The sequence below is a fragment of the Eleginops maclovinus genome, chromosome 13, assembly GCF_036324505.1.
Source record: "Eleginops maclovinus isolate JMC-PN-2008 ecotype Puerto Natales chromosome 13, JC_Emac_rtc_rv5, whole genome shotgun sequence".
Taxonomy (NCBI): domain Eukaryota; kingdom Metazoa; phylum Chordata; class Actinopteri; order Perciformes; family Eleginopidae; genus Eleginops; species Eleginops maclovinus.
Genome location: NC_086361.1, coordinates 10,803,142 through 10,814,499, shown reverse-complemented (window position 1 = coordinate 10,814,499; position 11,358 = coordinate 10,803,142). Strand labels below are relative to the sequence as shown.

Here is an 11,358-nt window from a genome sequence, read left to right as displayed (position 1 = left end):
AAAGTATATATTTATCTGTACAAAGAATATATGAAGAACCGTGAACCATTGATGCATTATGAGAACGGAGGAAACACGGTGGAGTTTGGACCTTACCAATATGGCCGCTATGTGCTGTGAACTTCGTCACATCCGGCTCCTGCTCAAAGTGAACCACCGATATCAACCCGTCGCTTCCGGTAATGCCTCCTTTTCGGCAGCGGCTATTTCCTCGCCAACATGCCAGTGAGTATCCACAGGGAGGTGTAAAATGACATTTGTGCAATTTAATGGAGTGTTCGAGAGCAACCCCACGGCTCAATGTTAACGTAAACAATTAGCGATTCAACTGGTGTCGTTTCCAGAGGCTTTCGTTGAGTTTTGGCCACAAAATTACTGAAATACTTATCCACATTTGAGCGCATTGCGAGCGCATTGTGACACAAGATGGCTGCGCACACATCGCAAACATGGAGCCTGTTCAACGGCGGGTCTGAGCAGGCGTATAACCCAAAACACTAAACATAACCAGCCGTAATGTGTTCCCAATGATTTGTTAGGGTGGGGATTAGATAAGTGTAACAATGATCCCATGCTTTTGAAGAAAGACCCGCGATGTATAAGAATACAGTAAATCTGCAGTAAACCAAGTCACGTAGGCCAGCCGAGAAGCCTAACTAGCTTAGCCCGTGTAGCAGCCCAAAACAACGCTAATGTTAAAGTTATCCGGTGTTATTTGAGGAAAGAAGTATATTTAAATGCCAACTGTTTATCTTCTCAGCTGAGAAGTTATTGTATCTACAATATCAATTTACAGTGACTCATCTTTAACCTTTTTTTTCATGTTCCCCTCTTTCTTATCAATTCAGCTCGCAAAAGACTTGTTGCATCCATCTCCTGAGGAGGAAAAGAGGAGGCACAAGAAGAAGCGGCTTGTACAGAGTCCTAACTCTTACTTCATGGATGTGAAATGTCCAGGTACAGTTTTCTCCGTGCAGATTCACCTCGGTAGACTAGCATCACTTGTGCATTGTCCATATGTATCAACCTGCCTTTAGTTTGAAGTTAAAAATGGTCTGTTTTCTTCCAGGTTGCTACAAGATCACGACTGTGTTCAGCCACGCTCAGACAGTCGTGCTGTGTGTTGGCTGCTCAACAGTCCTGTGTCAGCCAACTGGAGGCAAAGCCCGTCTCACAGAGGGTCAGTACTTGCAATATTAACATCATGCACGATACAAGTTACCTGCTGAATGGAAAACTATTGAATGCAGCCTTTAACAGTTGTGGGATGACATCCAAAATGACAGCATAGACATAATCAAAACCAGCATATGCTCTTGTGGGTTTTTTTCTGCCCTCAAGTCAATGGAGGCAATTTGGCTTCCCTATGTTGTGCGATAATTGCATGTGTTTTTCAAGGAGATGTAGATATTTGTACCGAGCGATATCTCAAACATTGATTTGTTAGTTTGCTGAAGTGCTGTATATCTCAAAAGTCAAAATGTATAATCGCAAACTTCTGCAGTATTAATTTATTGCCGTAATCATGTGGTGAGAATTATTTAATATTTGATGCAGATACTGCGACAGTGTGTATGATGGGAAATCTGCATCTGTTTAGAACAGTTTATTGCTTGGTTCTCATGATGGATATTTGCACCTGTGACAAAGATTTAGAACAGAATATAACTTACTGAATCAATGATTTACTATCTCAGCCGTGTGAGTGATAACATTTCTAACAGTGTCAAGACTGACATTTGGCTGGCTCTTCAGGCCTGAATGGTGGGGTTACTTTATATGAATGGTTTTTATCGGACACATTTTGAAGCTTCTTTGCCGCACTGCCAAGTGATTGGACTTCCCTTACCGTGGTCTTCCAATCTCATTCCAGTGCCAGATCAACCTCGGTTTGCAGAAGGGCTGAGCTAGACCACTGGCTCCTTCCTTTCGAAGGCTGAGAACAAATGGCGACCTATTAGCTACTGCAGTGTTGGGCTAACCTATATATATAAATATATATGTGTGTGTGTGTGTGTGTGCGCTTAATAAAAGCAGGAAATCTCTATTTGAGACTGAAACCTGAATTTGATGCCCTTTTTTGCATTCTTCACAATTATGCTGTTATCAAAATGTCTGAATTATTTTTTCCATCACAGGACTAATAATTGCAGTTCTAAACCAAGGTATAAGTGTGACTCAAACAGATGCGCATCAAAATGTTTGGCGATAAATTTGATCAATGAATCTCCGCTCTAAATGTCGTCAATCCTGCTGTTAGAGCTTCCTCTTTAGGCCGCTGTAGCATTAGCCAGTGTCGCTCCTCAATGGGTAGTGATGTCGCCCTTATCAGTCACATGATGTGAAAACGATGACTCTGCGTTGTTTCTGTACTGTATGGCTTCTCTTTTGTCTCACCCTTTTTGTCTCCTCTCGCAGGTTGCTCATTCAGGAGGAAGCAGCACTAGCTGCTCTCCCAGAGCTGAAGGGGAGAGGAGGGGATGGACCGGTTGGTATCAGCGCCACTCAACGATCTGATCTGAACGAGACCTGGAGAAGGACTGGACAGCAGGGAGATTTCTACTGTTCATGTTGATGGATCGATTGTTGCTGTTACTCCACCCTCCAACCCTGTCTCTCTTAATAAAATATTGTTTTGGCTAGATGAATGGTTTGTGTGTGGTTCATGTATTTATTTATGGAAAGTCAGCAGTTTCTTTATGGAAAATGGTTTCTTTTTAAATACCATCCATGTCGTGTGACAAAGTCAATGCTGAGTTGAGTTAGTACACTGAGAGAGACATCTTTTTTTAGAATTTCACTGTTTTTGTACTTTAAAAGAATAAATTCATGAGCATTCTTTTAAACAAATGACTTCTAAGCACCCAGGGTTGGTGTGTGGCGAGGAGGGTCCTACTTGTAAAGTAATGTTGCATTGATTTAGAGTCATGGGTCACATAACATGGAAGCTATTGGAAAAAATGATTTTTAAATCGACAACTTTAAAAAAAGGTGTGCCAAATACACATGTTTATTATAATATATTTTGCATTTTCAAATGTGAGCAAATTAAGGTGGAAGTATGGGGGCGGTGCAGAAAAGGCCCCTAAATCTGGAAATGAATTGGCATTTTACCACATCTGGTTCCCCTTTTTTTGTCATTCAAACTAATTTATTATTTACCAAGTGAATTCCTTTGATTAATTACGAGGGTGTGAGCAAACCGTCCTCTTGACAGCTGACAACTTTAGTAAAACGCTGCTGGATCTGGAGTGAATGCCTTTTGAAATCCAAACTCAAACTAACTTCTAAGAAGCTACAATGTTTTTACTGCTACAGAAAACGGTGCTACTTATTTAACTACAATTTTACATACTGTACAAACTCAACTTTGTATTCACACATATCTGTCCCAACTCATGTAAAGATGTCCCAACATGATCATTTCAGCTGTAAACCAATAACTAATTTAGGAGCCACTTTCTTTCCTCCTCATCCCCTTCCTGAGCCTCTAGTTGTCGTCGCTCACCCCGGCAGTCTCAGTCTTCACCTCCCTCTCCCTAAGCAGGTGGCGGATGGAGGAGTTCTGCGTGGACAGGGTCCTGGACAGGAGTGGCATCAGGCTCCTGAAGCCCTCCCTCAGCTCCTCCACGTTTTTCTCCAGGCTGTGGATGTGAGTGTCCAGCTCCCCTCTGCAGCCCTGCACCTCTGCCAGCACGTCATACATCATGGTTTGTATCTGCATGAGGGTCGATGTCCGCGGTGGTTTCATGTAGGTTCATGTAGAGAAGAGAAAGAAAAGGCATCAGGCGAATAATAGAGGCTACTTTGTGAAGGTTTGTCCAGGTTGGGAGAGAAGACGATACGTTCACTTGCCTCTCTCACCTTGCACAGATCTACTAGTGTGTTTCCCTGATCTGCAAGGATCCTCTTCTCTATCTTCACTCGCCGCAGCCTGGACAGAAGTACATTTAGATTTAGGTGCTATAAGAGGATAGTACAACAATACTTATTTCATTATCAAAGAAATGTATTGAGAAGAAACCGTTAAAGGGAAAGTTCACCCATTACCTGCTAACACATTATCTACAGTTTTTATAGACTTTGGTATTAAGTATCAGCCATACGAATATATTATTACTGAGAGTTTTATACTAGCATCATATCCAGCTCATCATAACATTAGAAAGAAACAACTGTCTTTTTAAGAATGAATCACTTTTTGAACTATTACTTTCTGAATGAACTGTTTATGGTTTACTAAACTATGTTTTCTAAAGACTTTTCAGAAATACCCTACAATTAAGAAACATGTTTTGAAACAAAAACGTTCCCTTTTTCTCTGATAATGTTATGGCATACTATACTATGACTATTCTATGGAATGTCTATGGCACTCTTCAGTATGACTTTTTAGAAATGTAATGTAATGCCATATTATACTATTACTTTCTTAACATGTTATACTATGGCTTTCTATGACATTATCATTGAACACTTAAACAATTTCTTTTACATATATGACTCATTTTAATGACATTCTAATTGATGTTTTACTACATACTATACTATGACTTTGTTAAATAACCCTTTGTGGCATAATAGAGTGTGACCTACTGTAGCTATCACATTTTTATTGCACTTTGATGCGGCCTCTTCTATGCCTCTTAGAATTTATTTTTTCTGTACTATAAACTAAATATCACATCACATTATGTAATTGAAAAAACATTAGCCAGGACTTTGATAAAGAGAATATTATTCTCAATGTGATGAAATAAAGTAAAGTATATCCATATATTTTTTCAATTTCACATAAAACTTATGGCATTTAATATTAAAACAAATGCATCAATGTCATTTATTGAGTAAAAAAAGCACGGAAAGTCTTACTGGTGGATGGCTAGCAGCAGCTTCCTCTGGTGCATGCGGACTCTGGACTGGTCTCGTTCTCTTGACAGCTTAGTGTGTTTGTAGATAAGCCAAGTCTCTCTCAGCACATTTGCTGCAGCAATTTTTATCTTGAGAAAGGATGTAGAAAATCATTCAGGAGTTATTTTTATGTTAATGCACAGGACCTGAAAGTGCTGTTATATACTGCACATGCTGAGCAACACCAACATAACGCCTTTAAATCAGATACTACATTCAAACCTGTTTATCACCTCAAATAAAAAATCTGCCTGTTGGGGGAGATATTCTTCGGTTTTTCAACAAATACACTCTGGTTTGAGGCTGTAAACAATTTGTATTGATTCATACTGAAGCAAATTAAACTTATTTCACAGCACTCACAGCTTTATACTTGCTCCCGGGATATTTGGATTCAATAAAAGGGGAATAAATAGAATATTGTTAACAGTGCACACAAAGTCATGAATGTTGTAAAATAAGTTTAAATGTGGTATCTGGTGTGCAAAGATAAAACTGCACACTAAACTGTTACAAGAGGATGAAAAGTCATACACATAGCTACCCTCTTGGAGATGTGGGAGTCCATCATGAAGTTGTGAACATGTTTCTCCGCTCTGGTCAACTCCAGCTTCCTGGCGACCACAGCCACCACCAGCACCGTGCAGCCCGCTCCCTGTGAGCATAACACAGTTAATATAAAGACAAGTCAGAATCTGCCTTTCACTTATTACACAAGAAAGTGTCCGCTCACCATGATCCCGGTGAGGAGGCAGATGCTGCGACCGCAGTACGTGTGAGGCACCACGTCTCCGTAACCGATGGACAAGAAGGTGACGGAGACCATCCACAGTGCCTCCATGTAGTTGCTGCTCAGATCTCTGTAGTTGTGGTGTCTGTGGGAATAACAACGATATTATATCATTAATATAATAAAATCTTCCTCGGCTTGATTGAGTAATATTCTGGTCTAAGATGCTGATAATCTGACTGCTGTAGCTGAATAATAAATAACTGCTCCACATTTACATTACTGAGGACTGTTTTCCTGTTCCCACAACAGAAAAAAACATATAATAATATTCATTATAAAAGACATCAGGTCAACATGAGGTGATTATGTTGGAAAGACGCTCAAACTTTTTCCTGCGCTGAAAATGTAAGAGGGAACATACTGTATGATGGAAATTGTCACATCAACAAACATATTTTTAGTTTAGAACCATTCTGAGAAAGCTTAAAGGTCACCTATTATAGGCTTTTTAAACAATATAGTGTATGTCTCAGATATATACAAAACATGTCTCTATAGTGTTTGGCTCAAAATACCAAACAGATCATGCATTGTAGCATCCCATAAACCCCTCTGTTTCAGCCCTGTTCCAAAAGTGCTGATTTTGTGTCTGTAACATACTGTACATGCTAATGAGCTGCTGCTGGCCACGCCCCTCTGCGAGGTGTTTGTACAAAAAAATCCACAATGGTGCTCTAGGAGGAGATTCAGGTGATATGGTGGGCAGGCAATACCTTGGTTGGTGTTTGGCTAATGGTTGTACAACCCACAAAAAAAACCAACACATTACACAACGGGCAAAATCTGATCAGCTCATTTTCAGACAGGTTTTTATATAAATGGTTCGGGACAAAAAGGGAGAGAATATTTTTTCCTGAAACTTTCTGAATCTCTTAACACAGAGGGACAAATATTTATGTATAAATGTTCACAATAGGTGACCTCTAAGAGGGCTTTTATTTTATATTGATTGTTGCCATGTGCTGATGCCCACCACATTATTGTAACGTTTTTTCTGTATTATTGTCAGTACTTTCCCTTTGTTTTTCATTTTTGGTGTGTGATATTCAGAAACACTTTATATTATGAAAAATAACATCAGGAGATATTTGATCTTATCAGAGTCAGACGTGTATTTGTTGCTGCAGTACACACCTTGAAGTAATACTGTGTGTTATATCTGCTTATATTTTGATGACATATTTAGGCCTTGAGCACTACAGTCTCAGCAGTAAATCAATATATCATCACCTACCTCTCACAGACATGTAAGCCCCAGGCTGCCACGATCCACAGAGACACGCTGAATATCATCAGCACTGTCCCGGGGTAAGTTGTCATTAGTGTTTTCCCCACAAACCGGGTGTTGAAGTGTATCTAAAGATCACAAACGGGATGCATTTGCGTCACAATTTTCCAAATAGGTGCCAACTTAGCCAGACTATTTAGGATAGTACCTGTCAGATTATGATTATATAATACAGAGGAGATGAGGGATAAGAAAACTTGTTCTCAATCTGGCTTGATACATGGATGGTAGGTTTGGCAGTGCGGTGAGGAGACAGAGGTCATTTTCATCACTCTTAAATAGCATTCATGAGGAAAGGGATTAGCCGGGTGCGTATAATCAACAGTGGAAAAGAGAGCAGAAAAGCAAAGAAGAGCTTGTGAGGGACATAAACCAGCATGTGGAACCACTGGGATTCATGGGAGCGATTCATGTGATAGTCACACCTCAATTGTCACACCTCTACAGACCCCTCGGCCCACCTGGACATAAGACATAAACAGATTTGCAACAGATGAGATGTTCATAAAGGAAGCCCAGCCTTAATCCAAAATTAAACTTTAACATACCATGTATCAGGTGCCTTAGTTTACAAGTTTGTACAATCATGGAAAAGTTGATTTGAAAGTATTCAAAGTGCAGTACTCAGCCAAATCCAGATTCCGCAGGGTGACCCCTCACCTTATTCAGCGCTCCAATGCTGCGAGATGCGGTGTCAGTGAAGAGGCGGCTGTGCAGCATCATGGCGCGGCCCAGCAGGTAGAGCCTGAGGAACATGGGCAGAGCCAGGATGATCTCCAGCTCCGTCTCTGATAGGGACAGGCGGGCGGGGATTTGCTGGAAAGTCTGCTGGAAGTACGCCATCAGTCCCACAGGATAGGGATGAATGACCACCACCGCCAGCTCCAGGGCTATCAGAGCCACACGGTCAGTCGTCATGGCAATCCACCAATCCTCTGCACCAATGTCGTGAACATAGAGCTACCGAAGAGGTGGGAAGAGTCAATTAGAAAAAGAAGGAACCCTTAATCGTCCCACAGAGGGGAAATGTACATTCTGCATTTGACCCATCCTAGTGTTAGGAGCAGAGGGCTGCTATTATGTACTACGCCCGGGGAGCAGTGTAGGGAACAGTGCCTTGCTCAGGTACGCCTCGGTAGCACAAGATCTTTCAGGGACTTTAACCAGTGACCTTCTGGTTGCCAAACCAAGTCCCTGCGGGCTTCGCCACCACTAATAAAGTGAGCATTTCACCTGGACCCAAGATATAACTGGACAAAAGAGACTGCTGTAGCCAATCTTGATGTGTGCCTTGGTTTTCACCGTGGTCATGTGACCTACATAGTGGGGTCACAGGTGAACAGCTGGAGGATTAAAAGCTGTGGAAGTAGAGTTGTTTTTCAATTGTGCAATCGGTATTTTTAGTGAATACAACATCTTTTTTTTAATCACACAATTAGTGCACAGGCTTAGGTTTTCCATCTGTAAGTGACAGTTACCTTTTTTTTTGCCCCAACAAGTAACAAAACGTTCCTAACTCATAGGGTAATTTTTGCTTTCTCTTTGTAAAATAAAGCATACTTATAGAAATAATTTAGATGGAACAGTGTGAGAATTAGAAATGACTTCAGAATCAGAATCAGAAATACTTTATTCATCCCAAACTGGGACATTTTTGACTTGTTGGTTTGCTGTGATGAGTGGGTCATAAGTGGATTAATATACATTTTAGAAGGCCACCAGACTTAAAGGTTGGGAACCAGTGTTGTAGTATTGTTAGTTCCTTTCAATTGGACCGGTTTTATTAGTTTATGACTTACTGACAATGACCATCTTAAAGAAAAATCTACAGGAGCATTGATAATTTGAAGGGAAAAACAATAACCTGATGCAACATAAAGAATCAACAAGTTACCTGAATCTCACAGCAGTGATACGCTATGATGAGGCCCAGCAGGATGACCGTAGACAAACTGATGACGGACTTAAGTGCGAGCGAGTAGATGGAGCTCTGTGAAAGAACCACACACGCACACACACACACACAAACACAACTCATGACATCATTGTCAAGCTGTCTTTACAAAGCTCAATCTATGAAATGGCCTCAATGATCCTGTGTAACCTTATAATCTATCATACATTTAGATTATCCACTTGCATGACTTAATCAACATGATCTTATAGCACACTGTACATTTTCCTGCAGTTGTTTGGAGATCAATTCTCATTCTGACTTAACCAGTGTGACCCTGCGATGAAAAACAGATGAGAGGGTCTGGTCATTCTTACACAAAAGGGGATTCCTTTTTCACAAAGGCTTTGATTAAACTGATCCATTGGGTTCTTTTCAGGGGAAATAATGACTACACTTGTCCCGTGTGATTTTAGTTTAGTTTTTTACTTTTACATTTACGTAGCTTAAAGGATTTCTCAGGGGTTTAAGTGAAGTTTTCCTATTTTCCTGACCTTGCTGTAGACGCTCCAGGAGAGCTCTGTCTCCATCACCATGAGCAACATCCCGAACAACCCCACTGCCAGGGCGCAGTCGTTCAGCCGCTGCCTCCTCAAAAACAGAGCCCTTCTGTGCACCAGCCGCCAGCCGATGTTGTGGGTCTTCCAGTACGAGTCGTCTTTGCTTTCCTCCTTGTGCTTTGGGCTGGTCTGTGAACTTGTTTCAGGATCTGGATTGGGACACTCTGCTCCTGGTAGCAGGCCTCTGGCCTCAGTTGGCTCCTGGCCATGCTGGAACGTCTCATTTTGTGGCTGAAAGTCATCATCTCTGCTGGTGATGATGATCTCTGGGAGTGTCTGGTGGTCATGCATCTCCAAAGCAACGCTGCCCGAGGTGCAACGCCCTCTGCTCCCATCATCCTGGCTTTGTGGCTTTTTGGGGGATAACCTGCAGGGAGAACATGGGATGTCGGAGAAAGAGGTGACTTTCTCCTGGAGTCTCTGGGCTTCTGTGTTTTTGGCTTTGCACTGATTATTACACTCCTTGCGTGTGGGATTCTGTTTAGTTCCTGTTGACTTTTTCTGACATTTCTTCTCTTTGCCTTTCTGTCCCTTCTTGTTGGCGCAAGGGGAAGAGGTCACATAAAGACAGGCCGTTGTACAACGGTGTTGTGGCCATGGCCTGGGTTCTGTCCAGCCACACGGTGTGATCAGCTGACGGTTGGACTGTGTGGTGTATCCCGCACTGTGGAGAACAGGCCTGAGGTGGAAGAAGCACCATGGGCGGAAGGAGGGGGCGCTGGTCCTCCGTGTCCTGTCCATCCACTACTGACAAGTTCATAGAGGGGGAGTGCTCCATGGTGAGAGGGCCTACAGGTGACGATTCACCAAATCTTTTTAAGAGTTTGAACAAAGAAGGTAGAGAGGTTTACAATTTTACCAGTAGGTGGAAAGAAAACTACAGCTACACACATTTCAAACCTTAGATGGCTCGTGATAATATTAATTCCTAATTGTATTATTTTATATTTGTTTCAATTATATGGTATATAAATGAATTATTTATAAATATTTGTTACAATATGCAGATCAATAAAGATTTAGAGACACACTTTATTGGAGTGTTTGCTTAAATTGTTAAAGTACTTTTTATTCTTACCTTTTTTAGTCAGGTTTCCCAGTCTGTGAGGAAGAAAAAGCCTTAATTCTTACGAAAATGTTTTTTCTGGATGGAATTTGAGCAATAAATCTTCTTACGGTTCTGTAGGTCACATCTGTCTGAGTCACAAACAGATCCTATGTGTAAATTCCTGTTGCAACCTAGACTCAAACACAGCACCTTTGAAGGAGGCCGTTAAAAATGTAAAGTTGAAAAATAGCTGCAAAACCAAGACGCTCCGGCGTCATCAGATATCGGTATTCCAAATGTCCCCGCTCTGCATGTATGAACTTTCCAGCGATCCATTAACAGCTTCAGCATCAAGGAGCCCCTCCCATAGATTCAAGCCGAGGTTACAGATTCCTGCTGCATATGACGACATACTAAGTAAATACCCGAGAATATCCATTACAATTTGAAGCATTTATTCCCTTGTTTCCCTGTGTACGTTTGTCCACCATCAGGGAATCTACCCTAAAGCTGGAGGGGCTTAATGACAGCAAAGACTCTGAGTTGCAGATGTTGCATGGAAGGCAAAGAAGAGTCATCTGTCCGTTTGTTTTAGCCGGGATTGGCAGATTTCCTCCTCACTATATGTGTGTGGGTGGGGAAATCTACTCATGGGGGCACCTGTGTCAAAAACCAGCTCTCAGTCTTAAAGAAAGGCCATTAAATCACTTTTTATTGAGATTTCATTAATTGCCTGAATTGTCATCGTGGGAGGATTGCATGGGGTTGTTATAGATTTTTTTGTGATTTTTATTTGAAATAAAT

General features: G+C 41.3%; 2 protein-coding genes and 1 non-coding gene across 3 annotated transcripts; 2 read left to right on the top strand and 1 right to left on the bottom strand.

Annotated features, from left to right (window-relative positions):
• Positions 1-96: 96 nt before the first annotated feature.
• Positions 97-2,648, top strand: rps27.1 (ribosomal protein S27, isoform 1). The gene is made up of 4 exons (XM_063899264.1): positions 97-225; positions 849-957; positions 1,070-1,180; positions 2,419-2,648. The coding sequence occupies exons 1-4, from the start codon at positions 220-222 to the stop codon at positions 2,445-2,447; spliced, it is 255 nt and encodes an 84-aa protein (XP_063755334.1). The 5' UTR covers positions 97-219; the 3' UTR covers positions 2,448-2,648.
• LOC134875583 (small nucleolar RNA SNORA35) lies at positions 1,819-1,948 on the top strand. The gene has a single exon (XR_010167247.1). It is a non-coding gene; the product is annotated as a small nucleolar RNA SNORA35 (small nucleolar RNA).
• A 387-nt stretch (positions 2,649-3,035) lies between the features above and the next one.
• On the bottom strand, positions 3,036-11,105 carry LOC134874956 (small conductance calcium-activated potassium channel protein 1-like). Its single transcript, XM_063899260.1, is given in 11 exon segments — positions 3,036-3,718; positions 3,865-3,934; positions 4,873-5,000; positions 5,456-5,566; positions 5,645-5,786; positions 6,939-7,060; positions 7,653-7,952; positions 8,887-8,982; positions 9,441-10,076; positions 10,078-10,318; positions 10,585-11,105. Coding segments are annotated over 10 exon segments (2,040 nt in total). The 5' UTR covers positions 10,285-10,318; positions 10,585-11,105; the 3' UTR covers positions 3,036-3,490.
• Positions 11,106-11,358: the final 253 nt, after the last annotated feature.